Source organism: Lonchura striata, chromosome 2, assembly GCF_046129695.1.
Source record: "Lonchura striata isolate bLonStr1 chromosome 2, bLonStr1.mat, whole genome shotgun sequence".
NCBI lineage: Eukaryota > Metazoa > Chordata > Aves > Passeriformes > Estrildidae > Lonchura > Lonchura striata.
In genome coordinates, this window is record NC_134604.1 from 91345418 (window position 1) to 91369809 (window position 24392).

At 38.1% G+C, this 24392-nt stretch overlaps 1 protein-coding gene across 7 annotated transcripts; it reads left to right on the top strand.

The window, feature by feature from the left end:
- Nucleotides 1–214: 214 nt before the first annotated feature.
- Nucleotides 215–22680, top strand: DCUN1D2 (defective in cullin neddylation 1 domain containing 2). Of its 7 annotated transcripts, none has more exons than XM_021545545.2 (7): nt 215–300; nt 2702–2918; nt 4634–4802; nt 7223–7353; nt 17409–17491; nt 18736–18832; nt 19507–22680. In XM_021545545.2, exons 1-7 carry the CDS (start codon nt 298–300, stop codon nt 19584–19586), a joined length of 780 nt encoding a protein of 259 aa, XP_021401220.1. In that variant the 5' UTR covers nt 215–297; the 3' UTR covers nt 19587–22680. The 7 variants fall into 7 exon arrangements, with proteins under 7 accessions (XP_021401220.1, XP_077637691.1, XP_021401224.1 ...); XM_077781565.1 differs by lacking the exon at nt 19507–22680 and adding an exon at nt 18943–19485; XM_021545549.3 differs by having other exon boundaries at nt 258–300; nt 2522–2918.
- The last annotated feature ends 1712 nt before the right edge of the window (nt 22681–24392 follow it).

The following is a 24392-nucleotide window of genomic DNA, read 5'->3' on the forward strand; positions in this document are numbered from 1 at the left end:
CGCGGCTGGGCGGGACCCGCGCTCCGAGCGCCGCCTCGCGGCCGGAGCGTCACCGCGGCTTCTCGGCGCACGCCGGGAGTTGTAGTCGGAGCCGCGGCCCCGCAGCTGCCCCAGCGCCGCCGCGGCCGCCGCCGCTCCCCCCGGCAGCGCTGCGGGCCCCGCACCGCGACCCCGCGCTCCGCCTCTGCGGCCCGGGCCCGGAGCGCTCCCCGGCGGGAGGCGGCGCGGGCGGGCCGGTGCGCGCCTGCGCGGGAGGCGGCGCCGGGCGGTGAAGTTGGTGGGAGCGCCGGTGATAAAATGGTAGGTTGTGCGAGCTCGGGGGGGAGGGGAGGCGGTGAAACCGTGGAGGGGAAGCCTCGAGCAGCCCCCAGGCACCCCCCGGGCTGCGAGCTGAGCGCCCCCGCGCCTCTCGCCGCGCCGAGTCCCGTTACCCTGCCCGGGGAGGCGCCGGGCGAGGGGGACGAGAGGCGCGGGGACGGGGACGCGCACCCCCCGTGCGGAGTCGCGCTCCCGCCGCCTCCTCCGCCGGGCCGGGAGCGGGGAAGGTCACCGGGGGCGCGGGGGAAGGGAGGGGGCCGGGCCCCGCCGCGGGTATTTCGAGCGCAGACAGCCGGCGCAGCGCGTACCTTTCCCTTTTTTGGGATTGGGGCTGGCGGGGCAGGTCACCGGAGCTGCGAGTCCCTCGCTCCCGCCGGCCCCTTCCCCGCCGCGGGACGCGGCAGGTGCAGCCGGAGGCGGTGGGAAAGGTGCGGTACAAGTTCCCTTGCTGGGTCGGGGTGGTGGGGTCGGCCGGGGCTCTTTTGGGAAGGAAGGGCTCTCCTGGTGCCTCTGCAGCACCTTCAGCGCTTCCCTGGGGTGTGCGGTGCGGTGTCATTAGCGCTGGGAGAGGGCTCCAGGAGCGTGGCTGAGCTGTGCCTGGGTGCGAGGTGCGCATCCCTGCTCGGTGCCGCCAGCGAGGGGCCGCGCTGGGGCCGGGAGCTCCCGAGCCGCCGCGGCGCCGGGGAGGTGCGCGGTGCCGCTCCCGCCGCAGGGCACCGGCCGCGGGTGAGCGGCGGGAGCCGTGCTACGTGGCAGGGCAGTGGGCTGCAGAGACGTGTGTGTTTCTTATCGCTTCAAATAATTCAGTGGTTCATTTCGCTAGAAATGAAGCTAGAAAATACCCGTAAACGCCTGGCGTTAACTAAGGTTGAAGGAGGACGTGGGGTTTGCTTTGGCGTTGTTGGCAGATAACTCTGTTTTAAAGTGGTTATCGCTAAGTTTGTTGCCCAGAAGTTGTTTATGTAACTAAGGAAGATCTAGGTGCAGAGACTCCCTTAGCTAGACCTTCATGAAAATTTGGAGGCAGGCTGGAGCTTGAAGCCAAAGGATTATTAGTTATTTACTTGCCAAAGTATGTGGTAGTTGTATTTTGCACCTTTTTCCTCCCACTGTAGACATTTCTTGTGTAAAAAGAAACCCAGCATGTTACTTCTTACATTAAATTGAAAAATTCTGTATGAAAGACCAAAATCCTTATCTTGTTTACATGATGTGTTTCTTGTCTTGGGACCATCTATAGTCAAGATGTCCATATGGGTACAAGAGATAAAAATTAAGCAGAAAGATGGTTCCATGTTTACTGCTTACTGGATCAGGATTCAGTTCTCTTTTAAGAGACCTGTAAATTTTCCATTATGCCTGATTTGAGATGTAGTGGGGAATTTATACAAATTTCTTAGCTTAATTGTTGGCCCAGAACATGTGCGAAATATGGTTTAACAAAATTGGAAGGTACAGAATATAATAAAAAACAGAGTTTGACTTAAGCTATCTCCTTCTGCTTCCAACTTCATGTAAAGAATAATGTTGAAATATGTTACTAGCAAATTTTCTCCCTGTAAAATACTCATTCCTACCTCTTGGGTGTTCCAGAAGTTTAGGGGTATTGTCTCCATGTGGTTGTTTTAATTGAGAGAAGCATCATATTAATTCTTGTAGACCACTGCAACAGGCTTTTTTGTTGTTTAGTGGGTTAGTAGTATAAACATATTTTTCAAAGTTAAAGTTTTAGATCACATTTACAGCAATCTTACAGTTTCATTGTAACATTCAGCAGTCTCCAATATGCCCACTTCATCTATTTTATTTTTGCCTTATGTCTTCTGTTGGCAGTGTTTTATAACATAATTATATGAGAAATGCTTCTGCCTATTTCAGCGGATGACTGATTAAACTTTGCATTGTTAATTGTTGCTAAGAAAATATTAGGAAAACTCTTGGATTCTTTTTTCTCCATGTATGGGCTTACACAGAATTTGAGCATCTGTAAGTTGCACATTTTTAATTTCTCTTTTTTATAACCACTAGGCATATCTTTCAGAAGATAACCATATTGTAATATGACGAAACTTGTGTTTACTGCTGTTACAGAACAGAAAAAACGTCAGCATATGTGAGCAATAAAGCAGAAATACAAGTTTGTTACTGACAGAATATGTGCTGCTAAAAATGTATGTATAGATGCTGTCATTTCAATTTTCAGAAGAAAATGCTGTCTATTTAACTGCAGAAGAACAAGGCTTTGTCTTCCTGTAATTCTGAAGTGAAAGTGGTCATCAACAAGAAAACTAAAACCTTTAAAAGATAGGCATTAGTACTAGAATGCTGAAACAAACTTCTGGATTAGCTTCATTGGCTTTCCTGCTTCTTTTGCATCCCAAAGCATAAACTTAAATCGTCCCAGAAGGACAAGGTCCGCCAGTTTATGGCATTTACCCAGGCTGGTGAAAGGACTGCTATATACTGCTTAACACAGAATGAATGGAAACTAGAAGTGGCAACAGACAACTACTTCCAGAATCCAGACTTGTACTACAAAGAATCCATGAAAAATTCAGTAGACAAGAAGAAATTAGAACAATTATATAATCGATACAAAGGTAAGGTTTCGTTTTCTGGGGAGTTTTTGGTTGGTCGGTTTGGGTTTGTTGTTGTGGATTTTGTTTTGGTTTTTTCTAAATTATGTTGTTTGAGAAGTTTTTCTTCTTTTCCTTCTACCATTTCTAAGGAGTCTTAAGTATAGCTTGCTAGCTTTTGCTTCTCACTGTGTGTTTATAGTAATAAGTGTGAAAAAAAGGTTTTAAATGCTCTTAATGATCTGTATACAACTTCTGTAGAGATTTCTGTAGACTTTAAAAATAGGAAATTAAACTTCCAGTGAGGAAAAAGTGCCAGCTGTCAAATACTGTAGCAAAGTTTATTATGCAACTTATGTGATTTTTTTTTTTGTCAATAGCTGCTCTTGAATGTGTACGATGGTCTTTCCATGGCAGAATAATACATATTGTTCTTACGCTAATATCTGGGGGAATTCATTCTATTCAGAGACAATAATATTTCTGTACATTGAAATCAAAAATGTTTCAGATAACATTACAGATAGGAGTGTGACAAAACAGATAAGAAAACTCAAGAACTAGAAACTACATCCTTATTTAATTCCTTCATGCTGGCAAATTACAGAAAAAGTGATGTGCCTTTTCAGAGATGTTTGGAGGAAAAACCCACAGAAAAGTGGATCAAAGGCAGAATTGTTTCTTTTCCAAGTTTCATTTTACATCATTGTTAAAAAGAACAACACCAAAAAAGTAGGGATTTAAATATAAGAAATTAATCCAAGTGACAGTGCTTGCTGAGCTGGAGCCATCTGACATGGGTGTGCATTGTTCATGTTGGAGCAGTGCAGTCTGGAATCATTGCTAGCTCCTGGTGGAATCCATACATCTCATGTTTGAAAACATGAACTCCTAACCACTACTCAACTATGATTTTATGTACTTTTCTAATTCAAATATATGGCATGCTTTGTGTACACTTCATCCTTTTTTTATGTTACTGTTTCCAACATTTTTGTTCTTCTTTACATAATCTGTTCTATTTTAAGTCTAGGAATTCTTTAGTACTTCATTATTAGATGGTAATGAATTATGTAGGGACAAAGAGGCAGCAATGCTATAGTATTTCTTTGTAAATACAAAAACCCAGAGACAAAACTAAGAGAACCATGTTTTGGTTTATGTTTTGGCCTATGTGTATGTTTAAATATATATGTGTGTATATATAGCATATACATACATCTGAATCTTTTGTTTGCTCCTTGAATGTCAGTCTTGGAAATTGCTGGGTTAAAAATATATTCAAATTCATAAATGCTGTTAAAACTATGTAAAATGGAAGAAGATTATAATGAATGTTATTTGTTATGTATAAATTTCTAGCAGTAGCAAACTGCACCATCTGACTTTTGTGGCAGCAAGTCTAGCCAGTTTATGTCAGTGTTTTAGTTAGCAGCACACCTTTGCAGTACTGGCACTTAAACACTGTAGGTGTAAACATTAAAAACTTTCACAAGATTTGACAGAAGACTGCAAAGACTGCAAACCAGAAAAAGTTGCAAACCAATTTTCTGTAAGTTTAGAATACTTAATCTGTTTACTGATTCTCTTTTAAAAATACCTAGACTTCAAGTGAAAACATTTGTGAAGGTTATGAAAAAATTACCTGTATGATGAAGCACATCAGAGCCGTCAGATGATTATTTATTAATATGTTTTGTAAATAATTTTAATTCCCGTATTTGTATTTTGAACTGCAGACCCACAAGATGAAAATAAAATTGGCATTGATGGGATTCAGCAGTTCTGTGATGATTTAAGCCTGGACCCAGCCAGTATCAGTGTTCTGGTTGTGGCATGGAAATTCAGGGCAGCTACACAGTGTGAATTCAGTAAAAAGGAATTTATTGATGGCATGACAGAGTTGGGGTAAGTATCTATTTCTGCACAGTTTATAAAGTAAGGCCGGAACCGTGTTTCTGTTCAAAACATTTTCACTTAAATTGTGGGAAGCTTTAAAAAGCTGTTGAGGCTAGTGCCAAGCTTAACAGGTGCAAAATGCCTGTAGTGTCTCATCTTCCTTGAATTGGTGCTTTACTGCAAAGCCTTAGGGGGGAAGCAAAACAATTTCTACCTGTACAGCAAGGGAGTCAGATGATTCATGTATCTTTTTATGTAGTTCATAGTAAGCATATGCATATTTGTGTTAAGGATTTGAGTTGGACCTCCTGCTGTTAAAAACAGAAAGTCACTGGAGGTGTATGAAAGGTAAAAAATGTCAGTGTTGAACCAGGAAAGAAGTAAGAAAACAGAAAAGAGCCTTCAGTTCTTTCCCTTTACCTTGCTACCAGCAAATGGACCCATCTTTCTTTTTGTCCATTTTACCACCCATACTTTCCTCTCTTTCATATTAGATACTTCATTTGTACAAAATATCTATGGGGAATTGAAAAAAACATGAGGATATTGGTAGTAGAAAAGATTGGTCGAACTGTGATGAAACTGTTAAAAAATTCCTTTCTGGGTTATGGAGCTGTTCTGGATAATAAGCTTTGAACATTGTCTCTGCTTACCAGTAAAGTCAAGCATATATCACCATAAAATTAGTATTTTGTATATAACTTTTCATTGCAAGAGGAGCAGCATTTCTAATATGTAGAGATGTCAAATGACTCTTTTTAACAGATTGCATTAAATGGGGGATAGGTACAGTTTATTACTTGTTCCTATTTTTTGTAGCTAAGCAATTTAATTTGATCTTAGAATGGCACCTTAATCAATACATTTCTAAGATCAACTTTTAAGAAATGTGATGGTTGTTTTTTGAGCAGAGATTGTAGCAGTCTGATGTTACTGACCCCATCAGTTATTGATTTCTTTTTAAGCTTTCCTTTTTAGGAAATTCTGATGAAATAACTTCTGATACTATCTGAAGTTCACTGCTTTATTTTGTCCTATTGGGTAGCTCTCAGTAGAAATTACAATAATAATTATGATTTTCTAATCATGGATAGAAATTAAGTGCTCATGCTATTATGTTAAAGGTTGCCAGTATTTTTTTTCCATAAAAGTGATTAAAGATCTTTTGCTAAACCACCTGTTCTTGGAACAACAGCTGTTCTTAGGAGCATAATATGACTGTGCCCACTTGCCACAGCACTTACTGAGAATTTGGAATGATTTTGTTATGTACTGGGAGGCACAGTGTCTGTGGTTTTTAGCAATGGAGACAAGTGAGCAGTCAAATGGAAAGACATTCCCCGAGGCTTAGATCACACAGCATCTTTAGGATGCATATGAGAAGTTATATTTATTATCTAGATCAAGTTCCTAGGAGAAGCTCCCAAACTGAGCTTCTCAGTTGAAGACTATTGGCAGAATTCTTTCTTTTTTCCTCCAGGCACTGCTGGAGGCCAGAAAGGTACTTATTTTTATCTGTGCCAGTTAAAACTGCGTTTATGTTTTATGGATCTTGTTATGGTTACTCATCCTTTAATAGAATTTTTCTTGAATCTTTAGAATTAATACAAACATTTAACTAAGGAGGACTTTCAAATACACAGTGTTAGATGTGATAGCTGCCGCTTTTGAAATCTGTTTGCTTCACTTTGAGTTTTTAGGTACAAGTCAAGATATTGATAACGGTCTTGTAAACCTTGAATATTCATTTGTCAGCTTAGGTGTTTTCACTGAAAATGCTTTGGTGGTGTTATTCACATGTGTTTCTGTTAGAATTTCAGTAACTGGATTCTGTCTTAGCTTACCTGTGCCAAGCTGTTAAATAGTTTGCCAGCCCTCAGGCTATCATTCAAGGCTTATTTTGTTCCTTAGTTTTATTCTCAAGTGTTCTATGATGGGGAGAGAATGACTGAAAATACTTCATTTAGCTGGAAAGTGCTCAAATGTTAAGATGAACTGTAAAAAACGTAGTGTGCAGCTCTTTACTCAGGAGAGCAGGGAACAAGCAATGTCTATCTAGATTAAAGCAAAACCACATACTTGTGTTACAACATCTGTCTCAGGAAGAAGTAACAGAATTCAGTGAGGGTTGGATGTTCTTTAAGAATAGAATAGCATCTGTTCAGAAATTCATCAAGAGATAGAAAAGAAGTTAAACCACTAAATCCTGTTTGGATTGTGTACCTAATGGATGCCTGTACATAATGTTCCACTTAAAATTCTTTAGTAAAGGCACGAGCATTTATGTTTTTCAGAATGCTATCCACAAAGATAATATCTTTTGTCTTAACCACTGTTTTGTTTTGCTCTTAAACTAAACCATAAAAAGGTGGGGGGAAAGTAGGAAGAAATTTTAAATATATGTAAATAATGTAATCTCTTTTGAACAGGTGTGACACCACAGAAAAGCTAAAAGCCCTATTGCCAAGGTTGGAACAAGAGCTAAAGGATCCAGCAAAGTTCAAAGATTTTTATCAGTTTACTTTTAACTTTGCTAAAAATCCCGGACAAAAAGGTCTAGGTAAGTAGAAGAAAAATGAGAAAATGTCTGCAGTCAGTGAAGTCTTCCAAATGTTTTCAGTGCTACAATGTTATCATTGGCAATTGTTTAGTAAACTCATTATTGATTTCTTTCACTGACTTCTCTTTCTCATCTTCTTTCATTTAATCTCTTCTTAATGTCCCCTTGGTACAGATAATTTAATGGGGTTCTCTGCCAGCATTGACATTCTCTCACCTCTTGTCAAATGAAGTTCCTGCAGTTCTTTGAGACCTGTCAATTTTTTTTTTTTAATGCTGAGCTAGTGAGCTGTGTGTTAAGAACTGCTGAAACAACATGTCCATATCAGCTCAGGAAGAGGGATAAAATGGGGCAAAAGTTACTGTTCTCCTTAAAAATTTTAGTTTTAACTCAGTTTTTATGTAAAGTTCAGAAAAAGGGTATTATGGACTTGATTTAAAACTGGTGAGTAAAAATAGGCATTGTTTATATAGCATTAAACTATTATTCCTTGTAAAGTTTGAGCTTTATCCCAGTCCATGCCTTGTGTTGCTGGAGTAAAACTGATACATCATTTGAATTCCACTTTTTTTCTTCAAATCAAAAATACCTAGTTTTTTAATAGATGAAAATACTAATAAAATGAAGTCTACTCTTTTCAAATGTATGTCCACTTTCAGAAGATCCTGTATAGGAAGGAATTAATGTTTTGTATGTAGAATAGCACTGTACCATCATCCCTGTTCCTTCTCCTGTGTGTGAGAGATTTGTTGGTTTTTATAGTGTTTTGGGTTTTTTGGTTTTTTTTTAGCACAGCCATTGTCTAAGTTGCTTGGAAAGTTGATAAATGTTTTTTTCAAGAACTGTTAGAAGAGCAGAATATAAATTTAGACCTCAACCATGTGTGTCTGTCCCACACTCTTTACTTTGAATAATCTCTCTTGTGTTTCCTGGTGTAGGTTTTTTTTTTAACAATGGACAATGTTTAGCCAGTTTATATTTTATTCTTCTTTTTTTTTCAGCAGTTCTATTTTTCATTTCATCTGTCACTCTCTTGTGGCTTACGTGCCACTTTTACTGACATGACAATGAAGTCTTGTAGTGACTCTGTGAGGTTGGTTAGGATTCTAGTCCCTTAGCTAGTCTTCATTAACAAGGCTTAGTACTCTCAAATTGCAGGAAAGGTAAGTCAGTTACAACTGAAGTTGGGATTTATGGGATACCTATAGAAGTATTACAAATAGCTTCCTGTTTTCATTGTTCATTGCAACATGAAACTCATGAACTTGGGCAGTACACTGCAAAAGCTTTTTAACTAAGCCTGTGTGAAGAGTTGAGGCAGCTCAGCCCAGATTTGGAACTGTGGGAATTGACATCAGCCATGTCCAAAGTCTGTTTCTGTCTTACTTAGTTCAGAGCCTTTACTTTGATTAAGTCCAAATAGTTAAACAGAATGAATAATTAGATTTGTTACTGTCTGATCTCGTAGAAATCTGTGCCTAGCTCTGTCTAGGTCATCTTACAGTGATGATCTCTCCTTCTTCCCCACATGCACATTAGATGACAGTCAGTCACTGTAGGATGCTGCTTAGCTCCTGCCCAAGCTGCTTGCCTTAAAGTCTTTCTGGTAAATTGTAACTGGGAGGCCTGTAAGTTTATGTCAAGTAAAGGATAAAGTGAATGGTTTGAATTAATGAAGTGGAAATAATCTAGGAATTCTCTGTTAAATTTCAGTTGCAGGATATTTTAATGTAATTTTTCTAGTGTCTGAAGTATTCAGTGCTTTTTCTTATTATGCTGGGAGCTTCAATCACCAAGTCTGGTAATTGTACTCGTTGGTTAGAGGGCTGATCTGTAGGCTAAAAGTGTGTTGGATTCTTGGATATCCACATGACCTGCAAATGTGCCTATTTGAAAACTGACCAAGTTTGACATAGTGCCAGTGACAAATGAGGAATTCATATTCTTAGCAGATTAATTACATCTTCTTTTATAAAAGGTTTCTATTAACAAACTCTTTCTGTTGGGTCCTTCAGGCTAAGCACTAGGGCATCCTTTTTTTTTTTTTAAAGCAATAACTCTTAATAACTAACTGGAGCTTACCAGAAATTTGTCTGCCTATCTGTGATAGGCAGACTGACTTATGCAATTATTTTTCATTATGCAATTTTTTTCTTGTTTGTTATCTTAGATATTGAAACCATAAGAAATGAGTGAAAAATCTTTAAAATGTTCAAGCAGCAATGCTTAGGTTAGGAGTCATGTTCACTGCTCCATCATTTCAGATTACTTTTTTTTTTTTAAATCTGTGTCTGCCATTTTAAGAAGTGATGTGCAGGAGTTATTACTTTATTGTTCCCTCGCCTCTGAAAAACACCAGGAAATAATGATTTATGGGTTCCTTATTAATACGCCAGGTGGTCTTTAAATTTAAAAGGTAGATAAATACTTACACAGTGTAGAGAAATACTTATATAGTGTATTCCCTTACGTTAGACAGGGTCACTATCTACCAACACCAATTCTTGCTCATGCTTTTCTAACCAAATGCTCTGTGGTATGCTACAATATATACTAAATTGCCTTTTCAGTTTCAATACATATTAATAAGATTGGAGGTTTGATTTGTACTGGTCCTCTGGCTGAACAAGCTTGAAAGCTATTGCCTTCACAAAATGCAGTCTTAAATTTTTGATGTCAGGTTTCATACATCTTTGTCCATGTTTGCTTAAACCTATTGTTAGTTTGTTTTTTTTTTTTCTAGCATATAAGTTAAATCTCTGTTTCTGAATTTTCCAGTTTAATACTTTAACCAGCCAAAGTAAGTATACAGAATACATTTTGTTAGAGTGAGTGACAACTTCTTGCAAAGTTGTGATGATGTATGTATCTTCACTTTGTCTCTGGACTGAGTAAAACCAACTACCCTGATAAATTTTCCAGTATCAGCTCTCTGATACTGAAATTTCATCTTCCAACTCTAATTTCCTTTGCAGTCAAATTGATCTAATATTCTCTTGTCATGTAATACCCAAACAAGCCAGATAACCTTCCATGTTAAGTATTTTGCTTATTGTTTTGCATCCTTTTGAGTTTGTTTGATACTGTTTGCAGTCTGTTTTACTATTTTCTGCAGCACTGCAGTGTACCCAGTTGAATCTGTTTCTGATCTGATATTTCTGCAGTTGATTACTCCCTTTAGCACTGTGACTTTGCAGTTCTTTAATGAAATCTTTCTTGCTTACTTCATGTGATTTTTCCAATTTGTCCAAATAATTTTGAATCATAATCCTGTCTTCTGTTGTGTTAGACTTTTTTCAGGTTTTGTCTAAGTTGCAGATTTAACAAAAGTTTTCTTTTTTGTATCATCTGAGTTACTTAAGTATTGGTTAGTGTTAGATGCAGGACTGACCTGCCTGGGTGAGTTACCTTCTCCCAGTTTGACAGGGAATGCCTGAGATTCTTCCAGAACTTCTTTGACTTTTGTGAGGCTTCAAACATGGTCGGAAACATTTTGAGATTGCTTCAGCATACTGAGATGAATTTCACTGTATATGGCTTCACTTTGGGCAGCAGTGCTTGAAGACTGAATTTCTAAAAGTTTTTTCTGAAATAACTGCCAGTTTTCACTGAATCTTTTTTGCTTGGAGCACATCTTGGGAAAAAATCTCTGAGTATCCCAGACTTTCTGGAGTTATTATCAGCAGGACACAGTATCTTTTATCACACCAGCTGCCATTTGTAAGATGGGGAGTGCGAAGGCACAGAAGCCCGTCTTAGATATTTTGGTTATAGTAGAATTTTGATGATACCTGACAGAGCTGTCTTCATAATTCAGAGGGGATTTTGATCCAGGAAAATGGTCTTGGAGTGTAGGAGTGTGCATGTAATTTTGTGTTTTATTAATTTTTTGACTAGCCTGTATTCTCTTGCTTTTAAATTTCTTTTTCTTCTCCACTTCCCTTCAAAACCAATGCAAGAAATGCTGCCATTATGTAGATGGGAAGAATCCTCTCCAATAAACTAAGTTACATCTGTTCTGTCATGCCCTAAAATAGACGCAGAATTCAGTACACTGATACTCATTCCTAGAAATAGGACTGCCTTTTATAGGAGTCTCTTTTCCACAGTTCATGTGGTGACAGTAGGGAATTTTTATTTCTCCTTGTATCTGCAGGGCTTCTGTCACTGTGGATTCTTCCAACTCGAATGTTTGCATTTACTTCTGTTAGCTCAGTATTACCAGGTAGAGTGCTCCAACCTGGGCACATGCTGTTTAAAGTAGTAGCAGTCCCCCAGGGTGATATCTTGTGTAAGGAACGAGATGCAGAAGGCAAAAGCTCAGTGCATAGGATCTGCCATGATGATCTTGAAGCAGAAAATGATGTTCTGATTAATGTTACTAAGCACCCAACTGTTGAGTGTCTTTCAAATACATCTGAATAGATTTGATCATTATCCAAGAAGACAATGGATGCGTCTAACTGTTAAGACTGTGACTCTGTAAGTGGTGGACAGAATTAAGGAAGAAAAAAGGGCAAAGTTTCAGCACGGCAGTGCCATCTCAATGGCTGCATGTTGGATGTGGAGTACCTAGTATTTAGTTATATTAAACTTGATTTTCACTTTGTCTTTATGTTTTGTAGGTGCAGTTTATCGAGTTATCTGGTTTGCAGATTTTAAAAATAATTATTATGGATATCTGTGATTCTGTCTTTAATCTGCTTTCTCATGTTCTTTCTACTGTATATAGTACAATAAATCTTACATTTTTTCATGGTGCAGAGTTGGAGAAGTTTATCTTGCATTCTAGTCCCCAAGTTCTGCTTTTCTACTGCAGTCTGAGTGAAATTTTGTATCCTAGCTCTTGTTGGTAAGTGTATTAAAGATTAGGATTATAGGTCTTGTTGTGTTGTCTACAGAGCAGTTCAGATAGTTCCGATTTCTAAGGGCACTTTCAAAACAAGGCCTTAGCTCTATCTCTTTTTTTTTTTTTTTTTTTTTTTTTTGTTTGTTTGTTGGGTTTTTTTTGAACCTGATACTTGCTTTGATTCTCTTACTGGGTCTCCCTTTGAGCCCCAAAGAGACATGCTCAGGAGTTTGCTACAGTTTGTTTCAGCCCCAGGAAGGAGCTTAATGCATTCTTTCATGGTCTTCACCTTCCAACATGGAGACAAAAAGCCGATTGGGTCCTTCATCACTTCTTTGTGATCCCTTCGTCTGCTTGCTGGCTCAATAGGTTGTGCTTCCTTCTCTCTGCCAGTTGCCTGGGATCAAGCAAGAGATGAAAGATGAGGAGGGCATTCAGACTTGAATCAAATATTACCTCAAGACCAGAAGAATGACTATCTTTGCATCCGGTATGTGGACTTCGAGGAGGTTTCCTCTCCTATAAGCAGATGAGTATAATGTACTCTTTTTAATTGAAGCAACATCAGCTTTGGCTTTTGTCATAACAATATCTCAATATTCTTTGAAGAGATCTTTAGACATTAGGGAAGGATATTTTTTCTTTCTATTTTGTTTTCTTTTTTCACTCCTGCCCTCCCCCCCAGGCTTGTTATCAAGATGTCTTTCCCCTTTCAATGAACAATTACATTCATAGGCAATTTGAAGAAGTGAGTGCATGGAAGAAGTGAGGTCTATAAATGAATTTTATATTTATTTTGTAAGAGGTCTGTAAATGCTGTATTTTAGGTGATCCAGTGACCTTGGTTTGTGTGTATGGTTCTTGCTTTATTTTTGTTCACATTTTCCATGTTGAAAATGCCAGCAGTTTAAGGGAAACTTAGTACAGAAAAGGTGCTTTGATCAGTAGGAGGGTGGCATAACTGCCAGTTCTACTAATACCTCACTGATTCTCTTATTCATGTTTGGGAAATGCATATCCAGTCAACTCTGTCACCTGTTTTTGTGTATCTGAATGGTACATGGAGAGATTTGCAGAGGCAAAAGGATTTTTGAACTGGCCACAATCAGGCTCGTTAGGCTGTACTCAAACTGGTATTCTGACAGCCATCTCCTAAGTCTAACCTGCATTCCAAGCCTGTTTTTGTGCTTAAGGTGATAATAGATAAACATGAAAGGTTCTGCATGGAATCAGGCTGCATCAGCATGGCAGATGCTGAGACAGAGCCAGTGAGCACAGCCAGACCCTGCTGGGTTCCTGCAGGGCCCTCTCTGAAATCCATGTGCTGTGCTTTACCATCCCTCCTGTCCACCACAGGCACTTAAGCCTGACACTGCATTATCTGTCTCCTAGCACAGGGCACTGGGAAGCTCTTTGCTGATGCCCGAGTTTAACCATGATCTGTATTTGTATCAGTCCCCTTAACTTGTTCTTTCCCCTTCTGCCTATCTTCTGTGGGGGAGCTTCCAGTTGCAACTACAGCCTATTTTGCTCTAATCTTTTGGCAATTCAATTAAGTATTTTTGGGTTTAATCCTCGTGGTATATTCTTGTTATTTTGCCGATTAGGAAAGAAGAAACTAATTCTTGTGTCTGTGGTCCTAGCAATTTGTTGGCCAAAGAAGACTCTTAAAAATCATTCAGAAATGAAGAAACAAGGAATTTATTTATTAACTCACTGAACCCTGCAAGTATTCACTTAATGCTTATTGGTCAGGCAGGTATAATAGTCCTGTTGTTGAGACAGGTAGACACCATTGTTCTTACCTGTGCATCAGGTCCAACACAGTGTTGAAAAGTTATATTAGTAATTCAGGTGAATTAGTGATAATATTCTGTCTATTTCAAACATGAGTGCACAAACAGGTCTTGTTGGTAGGGCAGACAGAGCTAGAAAGCTCTGTTTGGCAGAGGATGACAAGTGAGTGCTGCAGTCCCAGAGGGTGGTTTTGGCACAGCAGGTCTAAATGAGCTGCATTTCATGTTCCTCAGAAATCCTGCTCTCCAGCCATTTCCTTGCTATCTGTTGGTTTCTCTTTTTGTTTTCACACCTCCTTAATTTCTAGTGTGCAATGACTTTATTGCCCTGGTCCAAAATCATTACATGAAGAACTTAATTTGATTCTTACTTTTTTCATGCAGCAATCTAATATTTTTTTTTTTAATTTCTTAACAAGGTTCAGTCAAGTCTTAAAAGTAGACACAGGCTGTATTTCTCCTTCTTCATTAATTGTGCTCTTTGTTATCCCTTCAAGCTTTCTGTTCAATCAGGATAGAAGAGGCTAAGGTTTTTTTAAAAGCCTGTTTAGAATGAGGTTTTCATGTTTGAGGATAGGTCATATTGCATGCGAAATACTATTTCTGATTGAGGAAAGCTGATTAAGGGTCTGCATTGCATACAACTCACCAGATACTGATTCTGAAAATATTTTTGGATTGAAAGGAAAGCTCAAATTATATAATGTACAGTATATGATGTAATTCTATGATGTTCTTTAATGATTTAGAAATGTTATGATTTGGATATGAACATGGATGTTAGCAATGAAGTCTTATTTAAACTGATCCTTGTCTAGGTGTTTTCAGAGATCCATGCATCTGTCTTCTGTTTATAAAACTTATATTATTGGTCTGTAATGTGGGTAGTATATATTTTGGTATAAAAAACCCAGCATATTTTATAGTTGTAGTTTGATTCTTATTGTAACGATGCCTTTGTATCTATACAGCATTGAAAGAGATATTCCTAAGACTGCCTGAGGAATTTTTGGTTTGCAAAAGCATCTTCCTGTGGGGATGGAGATCCCTAATGGCATAAGGCCTTTTCTCTTCTTTTTAGTATCTGTCTGTATTAGTGCAGCACTAATTGTAGCAGATCCACAGCAGTACTGTTTATTGATACTACTGTCAGCATGTAGAATTTGAACTCTGTAACTAGGTCTTCCCTTTAAAGCAGAAAAATCTTTTGTTGTCCTGCAGTGCCAAATTTTTTAACCTAGGTAGGGAATTGTCTTCAAACAGAAGTGTAGGCATATCTCCTGAGATTGTGAATATTTTTTTCTCTTGAAGACCTGGTTTGCTCATGTACTTTAAGGTTACATAAACTGGCACCACTACCAAAAGTGATAGTCCCATCTAGTCCCTGTGTTCAAATAACACTTGTGTTAGTTGATGGCTTTGTGGGATTACAGTGAACCAGATGAGAAAGATGGACTTCTTTTTTCCCCTTTTAGCAAATTTTACTTAGATGACAACTTTCCTCCATCTGCCTACTGGAAAGAGCAGCTCCAGTGTGGGCCTGTTTCATGCACTACAGAGCCATATCCTCAGTGGGATATGCATTTTTTGTGTGTTATAACAAATAACTTCTGTGTCTTTGTGCAGGTGAATTCATTGGCAGACACATATACACAGTGTCTCTCAAGTGTCAACTTAAGAGACTATTTCACATGCATTTTGCAATAATCAAGTTCACCTTAACATAATACTGACTTTGACAAAAACCAAGGAAGTGTTCTCTCTTTCACTTTTACCTCTTCTTTTGTGGTACCTTTAATCATCTTGGTTTCCCTACCTGTGCTTTCTTCCTTTTTCCAAGGAATATTTGCATCAGAAGTATAAACTTTTCAACTGTTAAGGTTTTATTCCTCTGAAGTGCATTTGGCTTCAAGTTGTCACAAGATGGAGTTGCAAGGTTTGCTTGGAGAGGTTGAGTCCTCATAAAGAAGCTTGAGTGAGTAGGATCAAAGCCAGTTACTTCACAGTGACATTTAGAAACTATTAAGTTTCTTCTTTTTCATTATTTTTGCTTTTAATTTGGGATAACAGATAAGAATAATTAATCTGCACATCTAAGCAGCAAGTAATGCTATTAATTTCTCTCTTCTACATATTTTTTGTGAAAAATGAGCATGGTGGCATAGGCAGGAGGAGCAAGAGGAAGTTTAGTGGAGCATAATTCAAGTTCTGTACTGAAGAGCACTGTAGGACAAGCACTGGCAGCACTGTGTAGATAGGTAGAGGCATATTGCAGTTCTCTGCATCTTAACTGCTGCACTTCATCCAGGCCCCAGCCCTGTCTGAAGCAGGGACTCTAGGGGCATGGCTGTGTTAAAATCTGGAACATCTCTTTCAGACGTGAAGCTTGATTTCAGGTGCCAGTGTCCTTTGGTTTGTAGTGTGATTTGTACAATTTCAAAAACCACTCTTCCTTCTTGTAGGTGCAGGTCGAGCTTCTGTTTTATGTGCTATCACTGTACTGTCTCTTAAGCTTCATATTCTGTTTGCACTTCATTTATGCTGAAAGCACAAGCTGAAATATTTCTGTGGTTTAGGAAAGGCTGTGCCTTATTTTATGGTTGCTCAGTTGTTACCATGTACCTAGTGCAAGCACCAAAGCCATTAGGTATTGTGAGCTGCTGGGAATGAAAACAGGCCTTCAAGGAAACATCCTTTCTACCCTTAAGCTGCATCTAATGTTGCTTCCGCCTTTCTGCTGGAATATGTGGCAGTGCTGCATCTTCCTTGAACCCAGCTCTCAGATCACTGGTCATGATGCAGAATAAGGCTGATTTCTTGCACTTGTATTTTCAGTACTGGGTGTAAGTGTTTGACTATTGAATGATGCCAGAAGAACAGAATTACTGCTACAGTGGGTTCTGTAGAATCATAATACCACAGATAAATGACTTTTGTCATCTCCTCATGTCCTTACAGTCCCTTCAAAATCAAGTGTGTCCAAAATGTGATAAATTAGGAGGCGTTGACATCTGTGGATTTAAATGTTTGTTTCTATCAACATTTGCTATGTTTGTGCATGTATGTGTATATTTTTTTTTTGTTTTGATTTGCAGAGAGATTTATCATTAAATGCTCTGTTTTTGTAGATTGAAAGTAGCTTTAATCTGGCATTGGCAGATGATGACAAAAATATTTTAATTTTATTGACCTTGATGTTCAATACAAAATCTATACTGTTACTGCTTGTCTTCTACCTTTTGGGTCAGGGAGAGTAGAAAACCAATTCCTTATAGGTTTTTTTAGTGACTTTGAAAGAGTATTATTTATTTGTATTATAATATACTAGATGTAGCATTAATTGTTTTACCAGAAGGGGTTTATTTCTTATAATGTACTGCAATATTTACATGTTGCTTTATCTCTTGCAGATCTAGAAATGGCAATTGCATACTGGAATTTAGTCTTGTCAGGAAGGTTTAAATTTTTAGATCTTTGGAATAAATTTTTGTTGGTAAGTATGTACTTTATTCCTTACTGCCTATCTTATTCTACACTAGTCTGGCTTTTGTTGGCTGTGTACTTCCAATAACAAAAATAGGGGATATCTCTATACTTCCTTCAAAATTTTTCCTTTTTGAAAACTGATACAAAACAGTCTCAAATCAAGCCAAATTGAATCTTCTCTTCATGGTTTTCTAATTTAGAAGAATGCAAAAAGATGCAGCAATGTGTTCTGCTTGCTTAATCCTGTATCCTCCTACTTAGGAAAGTTCCTGAATGAAAGGAAGCCATGATTGTAGATTAAACTGGTGCTGCTGATTCTTAGTGAAAAAATATCACAGCTGTGATTGTTGTCAACCATGTATTTTACCATGCTTGTCCTTTTGTAGTACTAATGCATAAACTCTTTTTTTTTAATCAGTCATACCAAAATGTAATGTTAAGAGACTTCATTTTCAACAAAACTTTTTGCCTGAGTTATTGCATTGATTCATTTTTTAGCTAATAGTAGTGAACTTATCTTGACAATTTTCTTATTATTAGTGCAATTCTGTGGGCAGTGAAATAAAGATGCATAAATTAAACCTTAGAAATTCAAGAATATTATTGTAAAAGACCAGATTCAGTCATCCATGTTTCTTCATTTGCATATCTATATAATGACAAAAAAATGAAGTTACATAATATATAATTTATCTTGATTTTCTTAATTTTATCTTTTTATCTGTAGCTTAGGAGAAATAAAAAGTCTTTCTGCATTTATTTCCCCCAGTGCTTAATAGGGAAGGTGTACACTTTTTGAAATATTTTTCTGTATTTTTTTTTCTAATTTTTTTTGGCAATATGTTTATTTAAATCCTTGAATAATATACCAGTTTCATCAAGAGGGTTTCTGAAAACATTTCGTGTTTTAACTGCCTCAGTACATTTTAAGACATCCAAATTCAGATCTATAGATGTAACTGAAGAAAAATCTTCAAGTTACGACCTGGTATTAAAGTGTGTTACTTTAGAAGAAACATTTAACCTGAATGTTTAGTGAAGAAGAAATACTTAAATTAAAAGATTTCAACCTAAGAAAGAAGCAAGCAGGAAGTCATTCAGATGGATTTATTTTTGTTATTGTTTTTTTTTAAGATAATGAAGGTAAAGAAATGTTCAAAATAGGTGTATTTCTGTACATGTTAATATAAAATACTGCTATGGAATTTGAAAGTAGCTTGGACTGAACAGTACTGTTATTCCTTTGTACAGGAACATCATAAAAGATCAATTCCAAAAGATACTTGGAATCTTTTGTTAGATTTTGGAAATATGATTGCAGATGATATGTCCAACTATGATGAAGAAGGTAAGCAGTACCTGAATATCTTCAAAAATAGGTACAGCAGAATTAAAATACTGCTACAAATGAACAAGAGAACATGTTCTTACCTGGTGTCCTAATATGTTTACCCTTAGAGTTTCAGCTGCCAATACAGTGTCATACTTATTGCCAAAATAGTAGTGATAAAGGAGGTTAACTGGTTTGCTGTAATTTGAAAACAGGGGTAAGGATACAGTCGCACCATAATAGAGCACATTATTTGCATGTGTTATGCTACAGACCTCTGAATGAAATATTTTGTACAAAATTTTTGCTACCCTAAATGCAGTTTACTCTGTTACTAATTCTGTTTTGGAATGTGTGCGGAAATATCCCAAGATATGAATGATATGAAGGTATGAGTGGCTATAATAAGAATGCTGTGGTTTTACAATAAGCTAATGCTTATATTTGTACTGTGGCGTTCTGTGTTTTATATACATTTGGGTTTTCTTAAGAACTGTTGCAGACAGAGGAGATTCAAATGTAGAATTTATTAGTTAGGTGGTTTTTTCCAAGTATTTTATCATGTTAATGTTTGTTAAAGCGAGAGTAGGGCAGAAATGTCAAGATGAGGCAAATCCTTTGTACTTATAGACTGTACCAATTTATTGCTGATGATGGTAGGCTAATTGCTCAATTGCTTGATTTCACTGTAGGAGCGTGGCCTGTTCTAATAGATGATTTTGTGGAGTATGCACGACCAGTAGTCACAGGAGGAAAATATAAAACTTCCTAACCTCAGATTTGTTGATATGGACTAAATGAACTGCAGTGGATAACGAAGATTTGTTAGCTGGTAACTGCACATTGGTGTGGTTTCAGTGCTTGGGATGACATTCTGCAGACAAAACTGAAATTCCTCCTTTCTGCCTAAAGAAAATGATGGTGGACATGTGGACACTTCAAGAACAAACTCAGAAGATCCAAGCTGTTTGTAGGCTATTGGCTTCAATTATTGTACTGGTTGTATCATATAGGATGTAGATTTTGCATGATTTTATACTTTGGAGAAGTTTAACTAGAGGCCATTTTATTAAAGTTTTGACAGCACAGCATGCCATTCAGTTCATAATCCAAAGTGAACACCAGCAGTTACATGAATAAAAATGTATTATATTGTACTTATATTAAAAGCAGTATTTGTGGTATATAAATTAAATCCATAAATAAAACTTATGCAGTATGTTGTATTTTTATAAAAGTTAGTTTTGTGGATCTGTCTTGATACAGAATTGTAAAAAAACCTCAAACAAATGAACATATGCTTTTTTGTTTTTAACTTATTGCCAGAATGTTAAATTTGTATTTTCACATCCTAGATGTATACAGTGATCACATCCAGCCTTTTGCTTTCTCCCAATGAATTTGCATTTTTCTTCTTGAAGTGCTTGGACATGTAACAATGGCATTGCTGAGGACAGGCTGCTGCTCTATGCTGTGTTGCAACTCCAGGTTTTTTTAGTAACCATTTTAAAGCAGACATTAAACCAAAGATGCTTTTATAATTCATGTTTAATTATCATAATTCAGTCTCCAATTATGTATTTTATTTCTTTTAATAAGGAACTGGTGGAATATGGATTTTATTTGTAGCTTGAAACAGATCATAAATTCTAGCTAAATGCAGCATAGTTGTAAATTCATTTCCTGGCACTTCTCACAGAAAATAGATGCAAGTAAGCCCAAAGACTTAACTTGGCTTCCACGGTGGAGAAATAGTTAGGGGTAAGGAGACTTTATATTAATGATTATAAGTATTCATGCCTGTGAATGTATTTATTGTGCATTCAATTATACTTAAGGGGATTAAAAACCAAATCAGTGCAGTTTCGGTGATCTCAAGGCTGGTGAAATTGGACCAGTTTTTCACCAAATCTGAATTCGTTCAGTCACTTGTTTCTCCCCTTTTGCCAGCCACTGATTATGAAGTGCACAGTGGTGTCAGTCTTCTGTTTCTCATCAGTGTCTTCTGTGCACGAAAAAGTTTTACCAGAAACTATTCAGCGTGTCACGGGGCTCTTGCAAATGCTACCTCATCAAAATGAGTTTGTCATAGCCACTGTAAAAGTTTGTTAAAAAGAAGAGTTGCTAGAGAGTATGTACAGCTATGATCAATATATTTTCTGTATTTAAGGCTGAATAGATGCAAGAATTTTGGAGAAAATAGTGCATTAATTTATATAATTTATATATCCGTTTGGATCATTGAAGTGTTGCATGACAGCAGACGCTTTTATTTTGTAGTTGCCAGGGTATAAAAACTGACAATATTCACTTAAACTCTAATATTTAGAGTTTCATATAAGCATTATGTCAACACAACCTGCAAGGACAAATGTACATGCTGCATACAGAGACTGCCTTTGTTCTTCCACTTGCTAGAATTTCAGTTGTGCATGACATTTAAGAAGCAAGATGAGGGAAGATTTCAACAAATTAGTGATTTTTCTCTTAGTAAGAGCCCAGCAAGCAACTTACAAATGCCTTTGAGTGATTTGTTATGCATATTTGGTTTTTTGGGTTTTTTTTGTGAGTGTCAGCCCTGGCCAAACAGCCGCCAGGTGTCAGCGTCTGAGCCTGCTGCTGCCTGGTGCTCCTGTGCAGTTACCCACTGAGGTTATACCAACTCTCTGCTTTCTGACTGCATCTTTTTAGAAGGGCGTTTGTGTACATAACTCCAAGTATTCTACAGAAGTCAGCAGAGAGCTAGAATTAGTTATGCTCTTTTTACTGTGCTTGATTTATGTACACCTCCTCCCCAAAGCAAGCCATTTCTGTATCTGTCCCACAGGCTTTGCAGAATGTGCAACATCTTACAGCATCAAGTGCATTTATCTAGCCAGAAACAATGGAATGCTTGTTACTCGCACAATTGCTACTTAAAATATATAGATAACATGTAACTGACCAGAAGTAGATTAATCTATTGGTATGTGATGTAATTGAAGTTTCATAGCACTAGATCTTGTGAAACATTTGCTCATGATGAGAGCTCCATCAAATCATTCTGATGAACCTTCTACCTTTTAGAATAAATAGGGCATAAAAAATGCATGTGGGTTGAGGGTTTTTTTCCTTGTTAATTAGAGCAAGAAGGAAGGGGTGCTTAGTCTAGGATTCAGTTTGTGTGTTTGTATATATATATATGTATACACGTACACACACATTTAAATCTCATTCCTGGGGAGATCCTTCCTGGGTGACAGTAGAAGACTGAGCAAAATACTCCAGAGATAGTAGTTGATCCTTGTGAGCCAGCTTTTGAGGTTTGCTATGCTTTTCCTTTTTCTTTTATTCTTCCTGGTCCTCTACCCATTTTAAACCACATATGATTTTTACATTCCCATATAAAGTAACACCTTAACACTTGAACAGTAATAAAAAATGCAAATAAGCTCCTTTCACCTTACAAGTTTGTTACATGTTTTAATCATTTGCTGCTGTCCACAGTTTCACTTTACAGGGTACTCTGACTTCCATTTTAAGTAAGCTGATACAGTGGTAACACCTAGGCTACTCAATTTATAATCCTAAATGGTACAGATGTCTTCAAGTTGTTCAGTGCGTACAGTATTACTTCACAGATATGCTGTATGTATTTTTAAACTTGGTGCCAAGTTGTTTGGTTTGAAACTGAGCCATAGGATTTGTACTTGCCAATTCTAAATTTAAATGTAATCTATCATGTGTGTCATGCCAAGGAGAGCAAACCTGCAGGCATCTGCTTATTCAATGCACCTTGGAGATTTGCTGCTGAGTAAGCTGTACATGTGTGTATATTTTTTGGCACTGGAAAAAGGAATAAATGGACTGTCAAAGGATTGAAGTCAGTCATGTGAGATGTCTGTATGGTTCTTGTCAGTTTTCTGCTTTGGAAATCTTGGTCTAGTGGGAGTTTTTTGTTGTTGTTTTCTGGTTCATTTATTAGGTTCTTGTGTTACTACTCCACCAACCAGAAGAAAGTAAGAATGTAACTCACTAATTTTTAAGTGGCCTTAATAAATGTTTGGTTTGGTCATTTGTGTCACCATTAAGCTTTTAAGAGGCTTGACATGTTTAGCTGCAGTATTGTATTCACTGCATGTATCTGCTGGTCACCAGATTCTTCACAATTTGTGTCCTTAGTTTGTGCTGGCAATGGGAGCTGCAATTGCAGTTAAGTGTTGCTCAGTCCTGGCTCTGAGCTCTGTTGGAGAAGCAGCATGCTCAGAAATTTGTGCAAAGACCTTCAGAGTTATGCATTCACCTATCATTAATTCTCTTCTGAAAGTTTAAGTCAAAATAAGTCTGTTGTCCTCTGTCTTCACCCAGCTGCCATCCTTCTCCAGTGCTTTCACCAACCACTGCTTTGGTGTTGCACAGGTCTTGTCCTCCATTTCCTGTGACAGGGAAGCTGCAGGCGTTGATGCTTGATCCATGGCAAGCCTGTTTGTGTCAGCACCAGTAACTTCCCTCAGCTGATGCCAACCAGCATCTCACTCACCAAAAGGAATAGTCCTTCTGAAAAAGTGTCATGTTTTTACAACCACAAACCTGTTCAGCAAAACATGTTTCCTGAACTTTTCGTTATCTGCAGTGTGCTGGGTAGAACTAGGTGGCACACCTCTAAAATTAACTTTTTGGTTCCGAACTGTTGACAGAGGGATCTTCAAGTGCCGCTGCCTCTTACAACCACATGCAGAAAATACTGTATTTTAGACAAGTGGGTGCAATGTTCATCTCTTAATGAGAATGGGGAAATTTAAAGGCATTCACATTTTGATTGAATATTGGGATACTTCCTCTTGTTGGTGCATATACTTGACCAATTCCCATGGGGGTTTTTTTTGTGCCTCCTTTTCCAGGCAGCGAACTACTCTATTGTTTGGCAAACCCTATAGGTTTCATGTTTTCACCTCAGCTTTCTGTCAAGGCAGTAAAGAAGAACTCCATCCTGTGGTGTTAAAGGATTCTCTTTCCTTCAAGGCAGTGGTATAAAGCTGCATGGAAATAATTCATCTCCATTGTTAAAGAATTGAATAAAATTTTAATTGAAAAATTAAAAAGTTAATTTTTTCCTGGATCTCAATGTATGTGTTTTAAAGGAATGATTCTGATGCTTAAGTAAAGTCCTGCACTCCAAGAGTTGTAAAAATGCAGCTCTGACAGAAGTCTGGCACCCACCTGGTGGCAACCTTACTTTTCCAGGATATGGCTCTGTGTCCTTTGGATGGGTGAACTTGGAATCAACAACATTTCTCTGCTGAATGTCTTTGAATGGCAAAGGATCACTCACTCATGGTGGAAGCATCTGGGGTGTAGTCCTCTTAATTTAAAAGGGGTTTGTGTGGACACAGCGTCAGTCTAGCTCCAATTGCCAGTTCTTGATTGGGAGCAGAGCTCAGTGCCTGTAGCATGCACGGGCTCATCCTGGGCTTGGAACCCATCCATGCACTTCCCTGTGCTGGAGGAGGCAGAGGAGCCACGTTTGCCAAAGGCTGCTTTCATGTTCTCACCTTGGGTTTCAAATGCAGTTGAGCTGAAACAACAGTGTGTTGCCACC